At 39.6% G+C, this 23,330-nt stretch overlaps 1 protein-coding gene across 1 annotated transcript; it reads right to left on the reverse strand.

Annotated features, from left to right (window-relative positions):
• Positions 1–539: 539 nt before the first annotated feature.
• KIAA0408 (KIAA0408 ortholog) lies at positions 540–19,595 on the reverse strand. The gene is made up of 6 exons (XM_075924130.1): positions 19,332–19,595; positions 14,660–14,897; positions 10,943–11,278; positions 10,535–10,614; positions 7,589–8,936; positions 540–5,493 (listed from the first exon to the last, which is right to left on the reverse strand). The coding sequence occupies exons 2-6, from the start codon at positions 14,792–14,794 to the stop codon at positions 5,320–5,322; spliced, it is 2,073 nt and encodes a 690-aa protein (XP_075780245.1). The 5' UTR covers positions 14,795–14,897; positions 19,332–19,595; the 3' UTR covers positions 540–5,319.
• Positions 19,596–23,330: the final 3,735 nt, after the last annotated feature.

Consider the following 23,330-nt stretch of genomic DNA (forward strand, 5'->3'; position numbering starts at 1 on the left):
AACAGGTGAAAAAATAATTACTGGAAATTTCAGAAGACACACCACAGGCAATACAATGGAATGGTTCCTTAGAAACAAGAACTTACAAATTTACTACAAGTGTAGCGTGTTGGTATTTGATTCTTCTGTTGCTTAACTTTGTTCATATTGTGGGTTCCGTTTGTACCTCTCAGGAAGTTCTAGTTAAGGATTTAAAACAATGTATTTAACTGGTTAACTGATTAAAGGGGCAGGCAGGAGGCGGAGGGCATATAAGCCTGGCTGGAGCGGCCCCCTCTGTCTGCCACTGGGTTAACTGGTTAAACATTCACATACCTAGTTCTAGTAAAATACTTTTCAGAGTAACATCATAGCAAGGCACTCTAAGTATGAAATCCCATATCCACATAGCTGCGGATGGAACAATGCACATTAGGAACATGTTCCTGCTAATGTGAATGCTTTATTAATAGAAAAGAAAAAAAAGCAAGTTTTATATAGGTTATGATATTAGCAGATGATTAAGAAAATGCATTTCAAATGAGCCAAAACAATAAATTAAGATCTAATATATTTATGGATGGCAACGGTAATATCAACAAGTTTAAGAACAAGATGTGTTGGGGGAAAAAGTTTGAGTGCAGTACAAACAGAAAATCCTACAGCATGTCATATACATATGAATCATTGGCAAGGAACCACAAAGAAACCATACCTTTACTGGGAATCAAGAAGTGGTGCAAAGGGCAGATGCAAAAAGAATTTTTACTTTTCAGATTTAGCAGAGAAAAGTAAATGTCTTCTACCTTTCATTTTAAAGAGCAAGTACACAATCGACGGGAATATTACAGATTACTTCAAGAAAGAATAATGATAGTATACTAGATAGAATTGTATATTGTAGACCCCAATGCCAAAGAAATTCGTTTCATAGCAACACTGCAAAAACTGCACACTTTTTGCATGCTAGGGAATTTATACTTGGTCCATAAATTAAAATTGAGATATTGCTGACCAGCCTGCTGGGATGCTATGGAACTTTATAAAAATAACATTGAAGCCATTTGGATACAAGATCCCTATTTACAGTTTCAGCAGAAACATATTCTTAAATAGACAATGGTGCATATACTGAACAGAATCAAAGGGCAGTAGAAAGTAACTGGTGTTCAGAAGAACACTGAAAAATTATCTTGCACAGGTTGACAATATATTTTTATAATGGTCAATTCATCCCTTACTGGATGAGTAAAGATCAACATACTAATTCTATGGCTCACAGAGAACAAGAAAAGTATTGTCTTCATTTCTTTAGCGTCATTTAAAATGTATTCTTTATCAGAAGACTATAACTAATACAGCAAAGATAAAACATTACATAGAACTAGACAGTGAATGATAAGCTATAGGCGACAGTATTTATGAGCATTTCTTTGGAGATTTACCTTTTTTTTAATTCTTTTTCCCCTGCCCAAGGCCTCTGTATCAGGTCAAACAATCATTCTAACTAAGCTAAGTTGGTTGGGGTGGTGTGTGTCTCTCATTTTTGCAAGCTTGGTTTATATATGGGATTACACTGATTTAACCAAACTGGTTTACAAACTGATTTTATTAAAAACGAGTGGTCCTGTGGCACCTTAGAGACTTACTATATAGTCTAGTATAGTATAGTCTCTATATATATCATGAGCTTTCGTGGGCAAAACCCACTTCTTCAGATGAGCTTGAGTGGCTATTAAATTCATACAACTTATTAAGTTCATACAACTTTTATGTGTAGACAAGGCCTAAAGATCTGTTTCTGTGTGTGTTTTCTCTAGTAAAATTAAACTAAGGAAAAATTCTGACTCCATGCCCTTTTGTAATAGAGTCAAGACATACTCCCTTTGAGCATCAAAGAAGGGAGGCAACTGATTCATAGTGACATTCACGTACTTTCAGTACCTGGTAAGTGTATGGGTTGGCAGCTAGCTCCACTGTGCCTGAGGAGTTTCTATTTAAGGTACTCTTACCCTGTTGCCAGTTAGAGTTTTTCAAGACTCTCTACTGGATTTATGGTGAAGCCAAAGTAAAATATATTCCTGTTGTGAATCTAAGCCATATGGAGAATCTAACAGTGGTTCAGAGAATGAATAAAAAGAGTGTGCCTCTATACAGAGACTTCCATCAACACAGGAAAGCATAACATTCAACCTGTCATTTTCACAATAGGCTCACAAAATAGGTCAGATTGGGGGGAGAGAAAAAAAGTTATGTTCCAGTTTGAAGATACATGAATTCTTTGTTCTCGAGACTCTCTTCTCTCAGAAACTCCAACTTGGCTGCTCTTCTCAATCTGAGGGCATGTCTACACAGCAGCATTATTTCAGAAAATCTGAGGTTATTCTGAAATAAAGAGTGTGTCTACACCACAAACCATTATTTCAAAACAATGGCGAGCAGGAGGACTTCTTACTCTGACTCCTGTAAGGGAAGTCAAAGGAAGAGTGTTCTTCCTTTGACCTCCTGCTGTGTAGATAGCACCAAAAGCTGAAATAAGCTATTTCCACTTCAGCTGTACAATTGACATGGCTGATGTTGAGTAGCTTAATTCGACTTTTGCCCTGCTGTGTAGATGTGCCCTTAGTTAACACTGGGAAAACCAGCTAGTATCCCTTCCTCCTACAGCAAGAGCATATATTGTATGGTAAGGATGACAGATAGAACTTAACCTGGGACCACTGGAATTTAGTGCATGAGTCTCTACAGCTTGAGCTAAAAGCCAGCTAGCACTTCACTAAGGCTGTAGAGGAAACTCCTTCTCTCTGTAGGTGGTCTAAAAGCCACTACATGGGACAGTGAACCACGCCCAGTAGGTGTGTGAGTTACGTAATCTCTAATTCTACTCAAGACAGTTGCCAAAATGTGGTTATCACAGTGCTGGGAACTGGCTTGGACATGTTTACTGCTGCAAAGACAACTTTCTTTTTAAACAGCCTTAGGGGCATATTACGAAAATCAGTATATCCAGCTGGCTTCCTAGGGTATTTATAGTGCATAAATTACTGCAATCTCTAGATACTAAAATGTAAGGTGTATGCACTAGAGAGACTCACAAGATCATCACAAAATGGACTTGTCATTTACCTATGTAATGGCTTACCTCCATAACTTTGTGTTAATAAAGTTACATATGCCAGGGAATGTTGCAGGTTTTTATTCCTATGTTATTCCACAACCTAATGTAGATCAAAAGTAGGGGGAGGGGTGGAGTGGGGGTGAGGGTGGAACAAGGAGACTGTCCTGGGCCCCATATCTCTCCAGGGATGGGCCTTGCTGAGCTCAGCCCATGGTAGGGCACAACTAGGGGGATGGGACTGGCCACTAGAGCTGCCACATATGCAGCACACAGCTGCCTAGCACACCATGAAATGTGGGGCAATTTGGTGCCCTATTAAGTTGCATATTTTACATATGATACTCCCAATTTCTGAAGAGCTACTGCGTCTGTTTCCTGGTCTGCAGCACCTCAAAACCATCCATAGGTGCTTTTTTTTTTTTATGGAGAAGGACAAGGTCCTTGAAAGAAATGACAGGATACTTATTCTGCTTCTTCATATGATAAGAGTGAGGATAACAAATGACTCCTAGGATAAGCATGTCTAGTATCCTACAGTATCACATGTATCATCCACCAGGACAAAAGCCTCTCTGAAATCCTGAAAAGAGTATAAAGGAAAATATGCACATTAATGGGATCCTGGGATTCTTCTTGAAATAACCATAAACACGCTGTGTTTCTTGAGGGGAAAAAGAAAAAGGTGCAAGAGATAAGACTATTCTGATAGTAAAGAAACATCTGTTTGTTCCTTGTAAACTGAGCACATTGTTCAAGGAAAATTTTTATCACCACTACTACACTATATATCTGGCAACTTTATTATGATGAGTACAAAATTTCTGGAATGGAAAACACTGCCATTATGACAGTTGAACAAAAATGCTGAATAGTGTCAATATTTCACTGAAGCTATGAGAAGGGAATAAGCCACCCTACACACACAGCATTCTAACGGCCAATAATACACAGACGGATGAGGGTACAAACATACTTCTAATGCCATCAGTCTAGGATTTCTGGCACCACAACGATCAGATCTCCTTCACCTCTTGAGGCAATATTTATGTACTATAGGAAGCTATTGCCAGAATGCAAGTGAACTTCATAACAGACTGCCACTTATACCATTCATGGGAGCAGTAAGTGAGCTGTTGGCTTACACTCTATCAAGTCCAGTAGCAAAGAGTAAAAATACAGCATTTGGTAATCATAGCATTCCTTATTTTCCTGTTTTCATTTAAAGTAAACAGGTTAAATTCTCCCAATGTAGCTATAAATACAATGATTAAAGAAAACAAACCTGAAAGAACTGCCATGCTTACCATCCTTTTTTTTCCTCCACAAACTGTATATTACAATATAGCGGAAACTACTGAAGTTAATTCCCTACAATAGGTTATATTAAATGGCACGTATAAAGCATTTTAAGGCAGCGGAATGTTTTAGGAATATCTCTGGTGCTGAAAAAGGCTCTAATATAGTACTAATCATACAGTATTTTAATTCAGAAAAAATATGCCCAGCTATATTGACCCTAGCATCATAAGGGTTCAAAAACCAAACAAGTATGCCATCAAGCATGCCTGAGGAATCCACTGAGCTAGTCTGCTTCTGATACATATTGTGCAAGCCCTTGTCGCTGCAATTATAGTCAAAAAAGTGTATTCACTACACTTGCGAACCTATGTAAAAGATGTACAAAATATAAATGTAATCAGGACTTTATATTTTCAAAATTTTAAAATAAACATAAAGTATATATAGGCATATATGTTGTAATTTCAGTGTCAATGCTAACACAGAGTTTGTCTCTTCTAAATACAGACCAGTATACTTCCTATTCCAACACATGCACCTACAAACACATGATCATGCACACAGCTTTACTTTCTGCTATTTGCAGAAAAGTCAGAATATACAGAACTATACATTGTATCAACTCAAAATGGATTGGTAAACCAAGGAGGATGTTATTCAAAAGTAATTTGTGAACCATTAAAAAAAGACAGACACCAAAAGAAAATGGGGGGGGGGTATACTTATTTCATCAATAAAACCACTGAAGACTGCAATGACGATCTAAGATTTAAAATGCTTTGTCCAGTAAGGTAAGTGACAGGATTAATCTTGGACACTATACAACAGTGTAGAACTGGTTGCTATCACAGTCACAGAACACACCATTATAAAGAGGTGCAGAATTTTTATATTGCACAACAGCATGAAACACGTCCTTGAGTTCAGACTACTGCCAACTCTGACTTCAGGGAGACAGAATAACGGTTTGCAGTCATTCTCACAGCAGGTGGTGCTGATGGTGATCTGGATGCCCATCTGGAGGGTAAGCGTCGATTTGCTGGTCGCGCTGGCCGGGAGAAGCCTTTCCCAGTTGAATATTTATCTGGCACTGGTATCTAAAATGCAAAGGAAACTACTTGCCTCAACAGGTTAAAATACAATCTTTCAAGGAATGCAAAGGCAAAGGAAGTGGTATACACTGGCCAACCTCAGAACAGGTGGCCTTGGGCTATTAAAAGGATCTGAGGATGTGTTTACATAGCAATGTGTAGAATGCAAAGGAACAGACATTTCTATATATAGAAATTCTTACATCATTTGTAGCATGAAATATGTAGACATGGATGCTAGATACAAGGGAGGTGACATTTTAACCCATATACAAACCGTAAATGTATTGATCCTGAAAGCATGTTTTCATTTTTGGAATTTCTGTGGATGAACTTTTATGCTGGTTCATACACATAACTCAACATACAACAATACACTGAAACATGATTCCATGGACCTTTCAGGTATCCTTTGATGTACCCTGTTGTTGCAGTCAAGGCTCATTATACAGGACTGTGCTTCCATTACTGTTAAGTGAAGATGTTTGCACTTCATAAATTGTTAATAATGACTTATGACTATAGTGTCATAACTGCATGCAGAGCATCACAAACACATGAAAAACTACAGTCCAAATTCTGTTCTTTGTTTCAGTGGTGTACATACACAGTAATTGCCATAGATCTGATTCTTCTGTGCATTGGACTATGTGTGGTTCCTTATACCTTTGCAAAGCGAGTGCAGATGGGTTTAAAATGTTGTCATTCTGATTAGTTAATATTTTACACCCACTTTACATGGGCATAAATGGTGACACAAGGGGCAGGGCAGCAGAGAGTCAAGCCCACTGGCTGAGGAGTTACTCTTAATTTATGCCAATATACATAAAACCACACTCTGGCTAATTGTTTTGCTCCAAATATTCACTGATGAAAATTCATTTTCCTATCAGATTTGCACAGAGCAAAAAACTCCTGAAGCTTCTCTTTTTTTGTTTGCTTGTTTTCTGTTGCTATGGTGGAAGAAAGTTGTTTCTGCTGAAAATTATGCTATACACCATGGGCTTGGGAACCAAAGGTGCAGGGGTGCTGCAGCATCCCCAGGTTTTATGTGGGGTCCCAACTGGGGTCTTGGCTGCTGACTCCAAGCTCGAGGCCATGTTCCTGGCCCCACTTCTACCTTCAGCCTCAGCCCATTACCACTGTCCAGGTTCCCCACTTCCCCATAGACATTGGTAGGACCAGTAACTTCAACCACATAGTTTTTAAAATACCTGTTTCCTTTTTTTTAGGCTTTGAGAAAAGGGCAGTATTTCTACACTTCGCCAGTAAAATAAGGCCAAATGTAAAGCATTGCAGCTGTGCCAGCCCCCTTCTTTCCTCTAGGCCAATTTTGGAAGTGATGCATGCTCTGGATTTGAAGAATGTAAGAATGCTCCATTACTGGAAACTTACCAAAACAGCAGCATGGTACCTTCAGAGGCCAAGTAGCAGGTATCACTCCAGAAATTGCTGTCTCAGCCACCATAGGTTGTGCCATGGAAAGGCTTTGTCAAGGTCATTGGGGTGGTGGGAATAGGGCCAGATTCTGATGTTAGTTACAGCAGAGCAATTCTCAAATAACTACACTGAAGTTAAACTCTAGATTTATACCACTGTAAGGGTACATCTACACTGCACCCGTAGCTCGAAATAAGATACTCAATTTGAGCTACACAAATTGCATAGCTAATTCTGAATTAATTTCAAAATAGCTTATTTCAAAATTTGGCGCTATCTACACAGCATTTATTTCTAAATAAATCACTGTTCCAAAAAGTCCCTTCCTCCTCATGGAATGAGGTTTACAGGGAAGTCAGAACAGCAAGCCCATTATACTTAGAAATAATGGGTGCGCTCAAAAGAGGCGGAATAGCTATTTCACAATAAAGAACACTGTAGTGTAGACGTAGCCTAACTGAGAATAGAATCTGGTCCCACAGCACTCCTCTATTACACTGATGTATCTCCATTAACTTTCATGGAATTCCTCCTGATTCACACAGGTGTAAGACCCAAAGCGTCTAATATTACACTGACATACAAAATATCATTTTGGACTGTCCCATTTTAGTGGTTTGTTTTTGAAGTGGGGCATACAATTGATTTTTATAAATCTTACCTCTGGTAACTTCTGTTTCTCTTTGCCTTGTTTGACTTGCTGCCCAAGACGCCTGGCTGAATTCCTCTGAAACTCTTGCTTTCCTTGCTCTATCTGGAGCTTTTCTAAATAATGACTCAATGTCTCACAACTCCCATCTGTGAACTCAGTATCTGCCTGTACCCACTTATCTTTGCAGCATTTAGAATTATACAAAGAAGTCACTGTTGATTTTTCATAGTTTTTCAAAAGTTTTTCAACAACTCCATAGTTTGACCTTGAGTCAGCTGAACGCGGGCGACCAGATAAATTACTTGGTCTCCAATCATGCTCCTGAAGCATATGTCGGTAGCCAGTGGTGTTTAGAAGTCCATTTATTTGTTTTTGTTGCCCTGTTGTTCTAGCAGTTTTGCTCACATTGCATGTATCCTGTTCCTCTGCAGCAGAGAGTCTGGGGTTTGAAGCATAAGCTGTATTTACAGTTTCTGTTCTGTTAACCACGCAGTCACACACAGAGCCATATTGTTTATGATCTTCAGCTGGTGTTTGACGTTTCTGATTTTCTTGCAAAGACTTGTTGCATTTATCTGTATGAAATAAAATTCTGTTAAATTCATCAATCTTTGCTGCCAAGATTTCATTTCCTTGGGTCTTCTTTGGGAGCACTGCAGGGTAACAGGTGTCATTACCATAACGCAGAACATTCTGAGATTTAGGGCAATGTCTCCTGTGCATATTCTCTGTTTGTGCCATATTTCCATCTGAACAGCTTTTCTGGGTAGACAATGGGGAGGATCCATTCTCAGAACCTTTTCCAAGCTTGCCTACATCACAAGACCAGGTATTGTGACAAAAACCAGTCACTATACTATGCTCAGAGACTCTCTCTTTTTTAGCTATAAGTACTGAATCAGTTACCACTGCCTCACATGCCCCTTCATTTGCATGTGCCTCTGGAGCATCACTCTGTTTTGCAAGAGAAGGATTAATACATTTCCTTCCATTCCTACCTTCCTGAGCCTTGCACTTGCTTTTGCTGCCTGAATCTTTTATGGGTACGTCAGAGACATGTACAGCAGCAGAAAGTGAGCTTGTCAGATGTCGAGAAGTGCTCCGTGGAGGAACTGGTGGAGCTTCTTTCTTTGGCCAGGGCATGAAGTCTCTTCCTCTATCACCAGTAAGAGAGCTACAAGACATATCTTTCAAACCCTTGTTAGCACTCATCAAGTTCTTCCTGTTCTTTTTTCCTTCTGTTTCAAAAGTGACAGAAGAAGTTTGTGGTTCATTGCTGGAGACACAGTTCATCTCAGGCATAATAACTGTGTTTTGGGTTTTTCTAAATTCTTCCAGAAAAGGAAGTGACTTCATTCTATACATAAAAGAAGAGGCATTTTTAGGTGTGAGCAATGGTGATGCTTCTCTTAAGAAATCATCTGGGGAAAAGGAAGGGATGGCTTAATCTGTAAACATGTGTCAGAGGGCAAGGGCACTGCCTGACCCCTAAGGGGAACAAGCAGTTAACCCCAGCACAAGTTCCCCCTCCCAGTACACGTACACCCAGAAGAAGGTCTTTAAGACAGGCTGTTTGAGGAAACTTTGGGAGCATTCCACTACTAGGTCCAGAGGGGAAAAGTTCTACCCTGTAATGGAAGAGTTTAAACAAACCTAGTCAAAAAGAATGTCCCCTCTGCTCCTCTTCTGCCCCCAAGGTCCCCTCTCACAGGTTTTACTGTAGGAAGGAGGACAGGCCCTCAAGTTTTTACTAAGTTGAGTGAGAGTTTGCATGAGTATGGACTGAGTGAGGAGAGCCTGTGCATCCAGTCATTAGCCTGTGCAAATGTCTTAATATTCAAGGAGACAGCACTAACGTGTCATTTATGGTTCCATTCAATAACCACATTTTCTAGCACACATTCACAAACTGTACACCATCACCTTCCCAGATATAGATATGAAAGCAGTCATACACTGTGAAAGAGACTCTGGGCTGCCCATGAGTGCATACCCTGGGGGAAATGCCAAGGAGACCCTCTGTACAGTACTTCTTGAAGTACTCAGCAAGAGCCTGGCACAGTGTGCAAATCTACCTAGAAGACAATGGGTGTTAGCTGCCTAGAAAATGAGAGGATGAGGTCAGGTCTGTGCTCAGCCACGTTGGCTGAGCATTGAGAGGGGAAGACAATGCATCTTCTCCATGGGTGCTGTCACTACCTTACCAGTGTGGTCGTCACAATAGCCCCAAGGAGAAATTCTGGCAAAATCAGCCAAAAAAATCTTCTCAGGACTCAGCTACCACGTGGCCTCATTGAGCACCTGCCAGACAGTCTGTAACACCAATGGCACAATCTAGCCCTTTGTGCATTTTATGTATATCCCTGTATCAAGAGCAGTGCCTAGCCATATTTCCCCATGAGGTCCAAGGGTATTATGTTTGTAGTGGATAGGATGCTGGTGTAGTGGAAAAATTATTTGTGACAGTTATTTTCAGCATGCAGCTTACTTCTCCCTGATGTGCCCAACCATCTCCTCTACTCTGGGGGATGGGACAGGGAGCCACTCATGCCCCCTTGCTCCCTGTAGGGAGTATCAGGTACAAATACCCGGTAGTCCATCCAGCATCCATTGCTGAGATCTAGGTAACACTAATATGACACAGAGGGGTGACAAATCTTTTCTTGTCTACTCTGCTACTGTGTGGGGCAGGCACAATCTAGCCCTATGTAAATACAGATAACAATTTATATATTTTGGAGGCACACTGCGGTTTTTGCAACTAAAACCTGAGTGTGAAACATATTTTGGTTTTCATTGGGATTCCTTACACTGAGCACTGAGAAACTGAGCATTGGATCCTAGCCAGCTCCTCACCAGTTCAACTGCAAATCTCCCTTTAACTTGAATGGGCTCTAGAATAAGCCCAATGTTGCCTTTCCTGCTCTAACATAAATGGGACACATATGGTTTTACCTTTTGTGGTTGGGCTTCTTTCGAATTTCCTCTTGATAGCTGCATAACTCTTCACTAACTTTCGCCAGTTCTTTAAGAGCCTTTACAAACATAAATAATGTTACCTTAGCATGAACAATAGTCTCCAGAATTGTTTTACATCCACTGATGATTTACATGGGAGAGGCCTGTGCAGAAGGGAGTAGCACAGAACTGTCTCCTAGTTATGGACCAAGGTCAATTGCATGCTGCTAGTATATTTAACAGAAGTTTAGATACACAACAGCAACAAACTGAGAGAGAAAGGGAAACATTCCCTGGCTGAGAAACTGTTGCATCCTGGGACTCAGAAGATGTATATTTTGAGTAGAGAGAAGGATTTCATCATACTCCCCACTTTTGCCGAAAAACGGTTACTGTCATACTTACTGCATTGAGTTCGCCAGCATAACTGGTATCTTTCTTAGGAATTTTCAAGCTGAGATCTTCATATTCCTCGTGGTTGTCAAAGGCCAGTTTGTTCTGTAATAAAACATTGTTTTTCCTCAGAGTTCTCGTTTCTTTACATTCTTGTTCTGTTTTACTGAGCAAACTCTTTTCTCCCATCTTGTCATTTGGCAAATTGTGTTGACAGTTCAGTTCTGCTGTATCTCTCCGTTCTGAAGTAGGGGAATATACAGACTGCTGCAGCATCTTGCTTTGGATGGCTTTATTATCCCACATATTCATATTGCCTTCCCTCCTTAGTTTTACCTCCTGGTAAAGCTGAAAAGGCAATAAAACATTCTGTTTAATCCATGTGGTGTTATGAGTTTGTAGGATACAGAACCATGTTTATGTTCTGTTTCTAACTGTTACAAAGCTCCTAAGCATTTTTAGTAAAATCACTTATGGGCTGAAAGATTTTATATGTATTTTTAGCTAAGAGATGCTGAGGCCTACAGTGAAATGGCCAACGGACCAGTCTATCGTCACAAGATATGAAGAAGGTTTATTAGAATTCACTAAATCTTTGTTATATTTTACTCTATGGCTTAGAGCTATGGTGTGGAGTTCCAGAAGAGCTCATAAGTTACACTCCTCTGAGCTGGGTCAGTAATTGAGTGGTAAGCAGCCAGGAAACACCAATGTGCTTCAGCAAATTCTGAAACTCTCTCTGAATCCATAAAGAATCACAAATCCAGAATGGTATTCGATGGTAATGTGCTGGTGTCTTTTTGATGTACTATAAAACTAAGGTCCTGACATTAGTGGACATATAAGCTCCTCTGCTTGTAAAAGCCAGGCCTTGTTAAACCAGGTGTCCTGGCATATTCTAATTTGGGGAATTGCAGTACAAAGGCTTCCATTTACAGTCTCTTGAATGCAAGGACCCAAAGCTCCTTTCTAACATTAATTAATTCTCACAACAGCCATGTGATATAGATAAGCAAAATAGCCATCTCTGAATTAAAATACACCTTCTTTGGAACAGTGCAAAGCAAGTCTGTAAAACAAATTTAGGACAGATAGTAACAAAAAATACGCATCCTCTTGAAACTGCAATACGTGTAGGTAGAATGCAATTCCCTGAATTGGGAATTTGGCTACAACACTGAGGTTTGCACATTCCTATTTTAATCTGAAAAGAGAGGTGGACTTTTTAATGACCACAAGTGGTCCTTACATCTCACTCAAAAACTATCAGGCCTAAATCTCCCATTAAGGCAAAGGGTGTGTGTGTGTGTGTGTGTGTGTGTGTGTGTGTGTGTGTGTGTGTATGTATGTGTGTGTGTGTGTGTAAATTACAATTACATTCACTTTAAAGTCCCTTTACGATGCAGGAACCAAGTCAAAGCGCTTTAGTGTAATTGAGAATTAGGCCCATCATTTCCAATACCACAGAGCCAACTAACAAAACAGCAGACGATTATTATTTATAATAATAATCACTTATTATTTATAATAATAATCACTTATTATTTATATTACAGAAGAATATATAGGCCCTTTGGGCTCTGTGACAGGGTGCTTGCCCTGCACTGGTCGTTTAAGGGCAAAAACCCAGTCCTGAGTCAGGGCTGAGAGTGAAGCCCCAGCTGAGGCAGTTCTGGCTAATGAGAGTCTATCTGGGGGGCTATATAAAGAAGAGCTCCTTGAGGGAGAAGGTGGAAGCTCACTCTTGCTCTAGCTAAAGAGCAGGAGGGACCTGGCTTCCTGGGAAGCAGAAGGCTTCCTGGAGGTAGAGCAGTGCTGGGGAAGGAAGGCAGGGCTAGGAAAGCTCTGGCCAAGCAAGCCTCCAGGCTGCAAGGCCTGAAACTACTGGGGCTGCGAGGGGCAGCTATGGTAAGCAAAGGCAGCAGGTCCATACCCCCTTGCCAGTGCTGAGTGGCCATTACAGACTGCAGTTTGCCCCGAGCAAGGGCTAGATGAAGACTGACAGCAAGTCACTCAGACAAAGTGGGTATAAGGGAACTGAATGTTCCCTGGGAGAAGAACTGGGTGCCCCTTGCAGAGAGACTGGAGTGGGCACTGCCGGAGGGCAGTGTCCTGAAGAGGAAGCCGTGGTTAAAGAGTGACATGGGTCTGGACTAAAAGGAAGAGCGAGAACACAGGGAGAAACCAGCTAGAGAGAGGCATTCATTGGGCCAGTGAGCTAATTCCCAGGACTGTCGGCGGGAGGTGCCATGGTGACAGGCTCACATGATTAATCACTGAAATGTAGTCACTTCTGTGGCAAAACAAGGCAACTAGCTAACAAACTGCAGTAACATCATCACATTTAAGGTAGGAAATGGAGAAGAATATCATATTCAAATCCAATAGAAATTAACAGTTGAAACACAGTAAGGCAGACATCATGGAATTACATTGCAGCCTAAGAGCAGCATATGTCTATGAGTCATTTGGCTCCATTTTATTATTTTCCTTTCATGTGAACAATTTCTTCCTTAAATTCCTAGTTGTTGCAGAAAGCAAGCGAGAATATTTTCATGAGTATATCAGAATAAATTTGTGCATTAGCAAGTGGCAGAAAATTTTGTTCAGATAACAACTTTGGTGTAAAAGAAGAAGAAATAAATTACTTACCCTGTCCTTGAAAGAAACTGATTTAGGATTAATAGCAAGTAAATGATTGTTAATAGGTGTAAATATTCTTTGTGTCTATCCTTGTTTATTGTAATCTTTTTTTTCCTAATAAATGTTATCAATACATATAGCAGATCCTTGCAGGAATAAATCTCTCATTTCCTGTGCCCCTTATTCTTTGATTCATGGAATTCCCTTTGATGTTAATAAATAAAGTAGAGCATAATTTATCCCAGAGGACTTGCTTGTGCATTTCCTTACAGCCAGAGAGGCACATTTCATGCTTGTATTAGAATTGTGTTGATAAACGTGCATTCACCTAAGCCAGTGGTTCTCAAACAGAACTCTTGGGAGTATGCAGAGGTATTCCAGGGGTACATCAGCTCATCTAGATATTTGCCTAGCTTTACAAGAGACTACCTAAAAAGCCCTAGCAAAGTCAGTATAAACTAAAATTTCATACAACAACTTGTTTATACTGCTGTATATATTATATACTGAAATGTAAGTACAATGTTATGTTATTTATATTCCAATTGATTTATTTTATAATTATATGGTTAAAAATGAGAAAGTAAACAATTTTTCAACAACGGCATGATCTGAAGACTTTTTTTGTCTGATTTTGTAAGCAAATAGTTTTTCAGTGAGGTGAAACTTGGGGTACACAAAACAAATCAGACTTCTGAGAGAGATGCAATAAACTGGAAAGGTTGAGAGCCACTGACCTAAGCTCCTCACAGACATAACTGCTTCTTTTTAAAATGCAAGTATGATATACAGTGTGCCCAGAACTGACAATGGTATATTCTGCCAGCAACACTGCAGCAAATTTGAGCTAAGACCAATGCTTCAAAGTGACATCAAGTTCTTAATTTCTATCTATGGTTATAAAATGAACAGTATCTCAAATACACCCACAGCTCAGACTTTGCATCATGCCATTAAACAGTGGCAGACACTGAATGGGAAAATGGGTCTCAGAGAAAAAGTATGAGGTGTCCTGGGGCCACCAGATAAGACTTCAGAGAGAATGTTCATTTTTCTATTGTTGTTTACATTCAAAATCCAAGGTACCTCTTCTATTTTCTTCTGCATGACCTTCCACTGACTTTCCCACTCCTTCCTTTCACTGTCAAATCTCTCCAGCAGCTCCATCTTTTCTTTATTCCAGTTCCTCTCAGTATTCTCCAGTTGTTTATGCAGGTCCATTGTTGCACTATGAGTATCACCTCAAAGGGGTTTCTGCTCCTCTTTCTTTTCCTGGAAGCTGGGATTGATTTTAGCAGAATGTTTTTCTCGTCCTTGATTCTAGCTTCGAGGGGGAAAAAAGCAAATACACACATTATTGTCAATTGTAACAAAGCTTACTCGCTTGCTGAGCCTGTATCAGAATTATAATTGTAAATATATACGTATCAATGGAAGTAGGAATGAACTGGAATACACAGAAGGAAAAGGAGTTCTAACCCCTCCTCTCTGCAACAAGGGACAACAAATTACACTTTGTTACAAATCTGGTAACAAATTCAGGCCCCTACCATGTTCATGATCCATTTTGGTCAATTTCACAGTCATAGGATTTTTAAAATGTTCAATGCCGTGATTTCAGCTATTTAAAGCTCACATTTCATGGTGTTGTAAATATAGGGATCCTGACTGAAAAAGGAATTGTGGCAGGGAGGGTCACAAGGTTATTGCAGGGTCGTTGCGGTACAGCTGCAATTACTTCTGCGCTGCTGCTGGCTGCACTGCCTTCAGAGTTGGGCAGCTGGAGATTGGTGACTGCTGGCCAGGAGCTGAGGTCTGAAGGCAGAGTTGCCATTGGCAGCAGCACAGAAGTAAGGATGACGTGATATATGTATGTCTGTGTTGTTGCCAGCAGAGCTGGGCCCTCAATTAGCAGCCACCGTTGTCTGGCTCCCCACCTCTGAAGGCAGTGCAAAAATAAGAGTGGCAATACCATATTCTCTCCCCCCCCCCCCCACCAAGTAATCCTACAACTCCTCTGCAACTCCCTTTGAGAAACACTGGTCTTCCCCATGAAATCTCTATAGTACAGGGTAAAAGCACACAAAGACCAAATTCATAGTCTGTGATGCATTCTTCATGACCGTGAATCTGGTAGGGCCCTATACATGCTGACCTAAATAGTACATAAAGAGGGAACAGTCATACAAACGGGTAATATTCACATTTGCTCTCCCTTAGCCAAAACAGAAGTGCTATAATAGCACATGATCCTGCAAGATACGGAAAGCCTTCTGCAAAATGCTGAGTACCCTCAATTCCCCTTGTAGTAAATGGCAGTTCAAGGACCTTATGAGATCTGTCCTTTAGGCAGAATGGCCAAGAATGCGGTCTGTGTGCTATCTTTGGATTTGTTCACAAGACAACTAGAAATCTAAAGATAGGAAGTTTGCTCAGAGACTTTAACACTGGCATATTTAAAAAGTCCTAATTTTATACGTAGACTTTTATTTACACAAAAGAAAACATGCAGATATGGGGAGGGACTCAAATCTCTTACATATATTCAAGTACATCAGAACACAATACAAAAGCTTAATGTAGTTTGTTTTACAAATCTAAATAAATACATTAGTCCACTGGCATGGCCCTGGAAGACAGTCAAACTAGAGTCTATCCCCAACTCTGATTCTGAGACCTTGCAAAAATCATGTAAACTTTCAGCAACTCTATTTCCCTTTCTGTAAAAGTACAGCTCATGAACCCCACCACCCTATGTAAAAATCTGAGTTTTATCGATGGACAAGTGCTAAGTAATGTTGTTATATTATGATATAATTGTAGAGGGAAAATTTTATTGAATGGTGATAGATTTTATAGACCTGATTCTCACTTAGTCAGTTTTTTACATCAGTAACTCCACTGACTTCAGTAGAGTTACTACTGATTTACACAAGCAAAAGGTGAGAATCACATCAATTAATGCATTCTAGGGAGTGACAGTTCAGTAGTCATACATGGTACGATGTACTGTATTCAGTTTGTGTGTTCCTTAAATTTGGGTTTCAGAACAGACAGTTGTGTTAATCAAGTGAACATATATATTCATATCTTTTCACAATAAACTTGCAGATTGCATTGGTTCGTGATCAGTGGTTGTGTCAATGTAATTTGTAAGATCACGAAGAACTACTCCCTTTATTGAACATGTTTCCTTTAATGTAGTGATTACTAAAAGAATTACCTGGTGTTGCTTGGGTCCTAGAGGGTGATAGTGTTGCCCCCTGAGGCCAATGGGGGCCATGTTGCCCAGATGGCAGCTGCTCTGTGGCTCTCAGAGGCTGCTGGGGGCATGCTTGCTTGCTCCCCCTCTGTGGTTATTCTGGAGTATAACTCTCCTGCTATCACAGCCCCCTTGTTCCATTTGATGAGAAACAATCACAATCCATGCACATCCCATTGTCCTGGAACAACCAAAAATCTGACCTTGCTTTAAATTATGATAAGAGGAAGCTGCAGACTAAATTTGGTAGTCCTAACTCTTATGGTTCAGGAGGAGTTCTTGAACAAACAGATGCACAGATGGACAGACAAACAGATGCACAAACTCTCTCAAATATATAGTAGACTAGTTTACATCTAATTTTGTAATTCCCTTTTGAGCCTCATGCAAAGCTCTCCTCACCCCTTTATTGGGCAAAAAAGATTGATTTGGCTGGATCCGCAACATGAGCAGCACCCACTTTCTGAGTTTTTTCAGCCAACTGAACTCAATATATTGAATATCTGTTTCAATCTATGAAGCATATCTAGTCATATCAATTTTTTTTTCATTTATTTACTACAAAAGTTGTGGGGGAAGGAAGATTGGGGAGGAGAAGGACATACCAGAAGTAATTCACTTTTTTAATAGACGTTTTTAACTTATTCAAGAGACTTCGGAGGAATTAACCAAACTGATCTCTCTATTCACTCACTTGACTTCTCTTGAATGATTCAGATACATGCAGCAAAGATCAGTGCAAAAACAAACTAAAGACATATTGAGATGGGTACAGAGTGGAAACTATCAAAATGCAATGAAGTCCCAGAAAAAGTTAGCTGCAACTAGTTGCTTGTAACTGTAATTTTCCATCAAAAGTGCTTCTCTCTCTCATTCATGGTTTCTTTTCCTTTTCATATCACTTCTTATTCCCTTCACGTTTCCTCTTAAGATGCAAATAATAATAGTGAAGCTCATGATTGTTGATGTTTGCTCTGATGGCCGCTACTGCAGTAAATCTACCGAGTAAATTCCTTAGAGCAGTGTTTCTCAACTAGTGGTATGAGTACCCTTAGAGGTACTCAAGAGAAGTCTGGGGGAGGAAGGGGTATGTCAGCACAACTGAAATTTGGAGATAACTGAATTTTTGTTTTAAATTTTACAATGTTTTATTATTTTTGTACTTTTTACACCCAAAAATGTCATTGCCTTCCCGGCTATGATTAAGTTGTTTAAACAAATGTGTTGCAATAGTAGAAAAAAAATTGTGTGTCTGAAAACTGTAGGTACTGGGGGTATTTTTATATATATATATATATATATTTCTATATATATATATATATATATATATATATATATATATTTATTTAAAGAGGGGGTACTTTATTAAAAAAAAGGTTGAGAAACACTGCCTCAGAGGACTTTGACCCCTGCCCCTATAGTTGTCTCTTTCTTTGCTTCTTTCTCTCTGAAAGCTAGAAATAAGATCCCAATCGCTAATACTGCTATTAAACTCACCATTTGTATAAAACACTGGGCTGTTCCCACAGGTACTCCACATGGCTTGAGCAAAACAAACAAATGAAAAAAAAACCCTGCTTCCTTTTTATTAAAATACCTTTTTCTTTCACATGTGAAAGCCTATCACCCCAGCACAACCATGATTTTCATTTGCCTTGTGGAACATTACAGTGTCTGAAATCTGGCTATATTGGCACTTTCCACATGTCCTAGACAAGGTCAAAAGCTCATTACAGCAATCAACTTTATGCAAATAATCAATTTTGTCAACATCAGCTGTATTTATCTTTTCACTGTACCCTTTCCTCCTCTCAAATAAAGAGTTTAGGCAACTCCTGGTCTCTAATGTTACTCTTTCTTCCCTCCACCTCCCCTCTATGTTCATATAAAAATGCAAAATAATTTGAACTGAATTTCTGATGTGGTATGACAACTTCTAAAAATAATGTGCTGCGACATCAGAAGAGGTGTTATTTTTCACCACAGATTAACGATAGCGGACATACACAGCTATTCAGATAAACAGATCTTCTTCTTTTTTATGAGTGGTTAATTCACAGTAAGATAAGGTGATGGTTTCTGGATGGATAATAAATGATAGGTCTATTTATATATTTGTAAAGAAATGGTCGGCATCATAGTTTTTATGCACTTTGTATTAAACCTATAAGAAACTCTCAGAGTGTCATTCTATTATTTAAAAACAAAAGGTTGGCAAAAATGGGCTGTCATCTCTTTCTTGTTAATAAATCATTCCATGGTTTGGAAACACTGGCTGAACCATGGAACAGCCTTTCTTTAAGAAATAAACAACCACCATCACACTTTTAAATTATTATTGCTCTAGGTGCAAATATAAAAATGAGGCAGATGTTTACAAGAAACCTTGGTCAAACTGTTTACTGCCTTAATACTGAGTATTGTTAACTTTCTTTTCTATTTCATAAATAAGGCCATAATTCTTCCAAAATCACTGAGATTTCCAAACGTCCTTACCTTTTGTGGAGTAAGCAATCCTTCAGAAGTTTTTCAGTCCATTTCTCAGTGTAGTAGTGAAAGCAGTGAAATGCATAGCTAGATGGGATAAGGAGTTCCAGTTCTGTGAATCCTGATCCTTTAAGAAAACAAGAAGCCAGGAAAGAGAGAACTTTTCAATCGGAGCAGCACTGCAACTCTCTTTGATTAACTTCACAACTTCAGTTTTGCAAACTGAAAAACAGTTCTATTTGGCATCCTCCCGGCAGCTGGGTTCCATGTGACGTCAGTACATGGAGGATGGTTTTAAAGCCATTTCTTCCACCCCCACCTCTGTAACTTTATATCTGCTCATATTTTGTGTAAACAACTTCAAGTCCAGGACATTTTTAGGTTTTATAGTGCAGCCTAGTATTTAAAGCTTGCCAAAGCAACCAATGTCAATGTTAAAGCTATGACAATGGACAATTTTAGATTTCTTTTATTAGTTAAAGGCAACCCTGTGTTTTAAAGTAGGATTCTTTTCTACATTCCACACCCAGTTTTGAGGGGCACATTTTAAGTTCTTTAGGAGCTGTGTTGTTAAAGTACATTTGTTTATAAGAGCAACTTTTCATGATCCACAGCTCCCCTAAAACACCCACTTTCCCCCACCCTAAAAGCTTTATTTTTTGTATTCAATTATAGTATCATTTCTGAAATAAGACAGTACAACTCATTGTGTAATCCGATCTTATTTGTATTCTAGGAATGCTGACAATGACTCATTCAAAATATATACAAATATTTTTACTACTTTACATCCCTTCGCTGGCAGAAACCTGGGAGAGATGATGGAAGATGTCTCTTGTTTCAGCTGCACCCCACAACCCTGGCACAAGAGGAGGGAGGAGACAAACAAGATAGGCTTGAGGTAAAGGGTGTGTATGATTAAGTTGAGGTCTGCTACCAAATATCCTCCACAGGTGTAACATTAGTGAAGTACCTTATGCCTATATAAATTTGAGCTGCTACTCTGCAACACTGACCTAGGCTGGTGCTAGACAGCGGAGAATTAGGGAGCTACAACCACCATACCCCTACTCTCCATGGAGCCTGAATGGAGTGGGGTAGAGAATCTAGCCCACTGTGACAAATCCTTGTATTTGCCTATCTAATTGAATAGTGTTGTTGCATTTCACTGTAGATTATAAATTCCATGCTCATTTGGTATTTGATCTGTTCTGGATATGGTGTGGACCTACATAATCTCAGCAGGAACTTTGGCAGGGATCTGACCCAAGGAGCCCCAAGGTGTGCAAGTATGGGGGAGCGGGATGCATACTACTTTGCCATCGGCAAAGCATCAGGAAAATGGAGACATGTCTCTTTTCTGCCCCCACTTCCATATTTCACCAGTAGTGGTTCAGGAGCTTATCTGTGCTGGGGAACTACAACTGAGATGGCCTCTGCTTACACCCTGAGGTTGGGGTCTAAGATTACTTGTGCCCTCAACCATTTGCAACCTGCATTGACTTATATTGTGCATGGCTCATCTCCAGATGTATGCAGCGGCTTCTGGCAGTGCTGAACAGAAGACTGGTGGGCATCTGCTATTAGGCATGTGAGTGCTATTCTAATTGCCTTGAATGGGAACAATGTTCAGGCCCTCCAGAGCAGAATCTGAGCATCTTACAAACAATAGCATTTGCTTGTGGGATCAAGGAGATAGTCTGCCTAGGCGCTGTGGGGATCACTTACTCAGCACTTTCCCCCTTTGGAATGACAAGGTGTGCCTATGTTAAAACAAATGTACAATAGAAGAGTTTCAGCTGAGGGTGCATTTTACAGTCAACACCAAAGTTGGTTGCAGTGAAAATACATTTTTTCTCCTTATATGGTCAGAGACTAAGTGAAGATATTACTTGGGTGCTTACTCTGCCCCTGTGAAAGATGTGCCATGGGACTCGGACTGTTTATACAAGTTTCAAAAGCCATTTTTTAGAAAGAAGAAAGATGATTGAATGTGACAGATGGTTCCTGAGGAAAATCCTCAGCCCATTCATTTAAAAATCCTTCTTGTTTAAAACCCCAGAGATACTTTCTGCCCTCAGTTACACTCAAACAACTCAGCTGTGCCTATGTAAAATGGAGCAGGACTGAGCCCCTAATTGAGGATTATGGATCCAACCCTCTTCTCACAACTTCAATGGAGTCAACAAGGCTGCACAGGTGTAAAAGGAGGGGCGGAGTATGATCTTAAGAACTTTTAATCCTATAGTTCCTTAAATATAGACTATCATTCCAATGTATTTATTTAAATTTTACTAAATTGGTGCCTATTGTCATCCAAGTGCTGTGAAACAAAATATTAAAACACAGACTCTTACAAATTGTGACCTCAGTTTTTACTGACATTCACTTGAGATTTGCCTTCAAGTCAGAATGAGGACCGACTAAAAACAGAGCAAGGTCTTGAGGGTTAGCTCTGTGAATAAAATGATGCAACTCAGTAGGAAGCCAGACCTAAGGCAAACTGAAGTCTATGTTGTGAGCCACACAAAAAGGTGTCTAAGGATTGTAGCTCCCCTGCAGTCAGTTAGGGTATTAGAAGATTAGAATGAAAATTTATGGGACTATGAAGGAGATGTGTTTCTGCATTGACCCTATGCAGCTCCCTGAAAGTCAAATGGGGTTTTTGCCTGAGGGCAGAATTTGAGCCTTCCATTTTACTTTTAAAGTATGATTCTACCTGAAAATGACTGTTTTAAAATAGCATCTACTTATTCAGCAGACAAGATCCCAGTGTGGCTGGCACCACTGGCAGAGTATACATGACTCTTACATGGGCATGCTGTGATTGGGAGGGCACAAGAAGCCTTCCCCTGTCTCTAGCCTGTTTAAAGACCAGGCAAAATTGCTTGCCCCGAGGGAAAAGCATGCTCCCCCAACCAGCATGCACAGCAGAATGGAGACACCCAGCTAGCAAATTGCCTCCAAGAAAAGAATGAAATAGCAGGCATGTTCCCATTAAAGTCGGAGAGTTCAGAGAATTTTTTTCTGTTAAGTGTCTCCTCAAACTCTCAGTGAGGCAATGCAACTGCACATGGTCCCCCTATTCTGGGCACGATCTAGCCCTTTGTGACGAGAATAAAGATTTACTCCTCTTAAAAGATTTACCAGAGTCAACATGGCTACAAAAAAAAAATTCCTGTATTCTATTACTTTTCATACACCAGCAGACTCGGTAACTAAATTCCAATCGCAAAAGGGGTTTGGTAGAAAATACAATTGCAACTGTGCAACCCCCATGACTTTACGGACACCTCTATAAGGGAGGGGAATATTATTCACAATTTACAGTTGGGGGAACAGAGTCACAGAAAGGTTACATCATGCAACTTGCTCAAGGTCACATTGGAAATCTATGATAGACATTTATAACATGTTTTCTCTCCTAAATTACAGCATAGCTTGCCAATAAATACTGCATAACTTATGGCAGAAACTGGTCTTGCATATTGTTTCCCCATCACTAAAAGAAAATAACAGTGTCCGAAATGTAAGTTAGTAGATGATAGGTGATAATAGACCCTCTTATTCTGGGCTGATTAGAAGAAATGGCTTGTTATACTCAAAAGCTCTACTTGTTTATGTAAACAATCCTTCAAGTTCATGTGCAGTTCATCTTTTTTTATAATGCATATTTAGACAGATATTGTTTTGACAGTTTTCTATACTCCAACTGCTGGGTATATTTCTGTTTCATATGGGCACCTGCTCTCTTCCAGTTCTTATTCTAAAGCATTTGCGACAAATGTCAGCAAACCCATGTCTTATTATATCTGTAATATGGAACTGCAGACACACATATTTTCAGATTAAATAAATATCTTTGTTCCTGAACAAGATCTTTCAAACTACCATTTATTTTCATAGGTGCAAGTTACTTTGCAGTTACAATTTAGAAAATAGTTTAGAGGCATTTACTATTTAAAAGAATGTACATCTGGATGTTAAAAGGAAACAGACTTGACTCAA

The sequence above is a fragment of the Pelodiscus sinensis genome, chromosome 3, assembly GCF_049634645.1.
Source record: "Pelodiscus sinensis isolate JC-2024 chromosome 3, ASM4963464v1, whole genome shotgun sequence".
Lineage (NCBI taxonomy): Eukaryota > Metazoa > Chordata > Testudines > Trionychidae > Pelodiscus > Pelodiscus sinensis.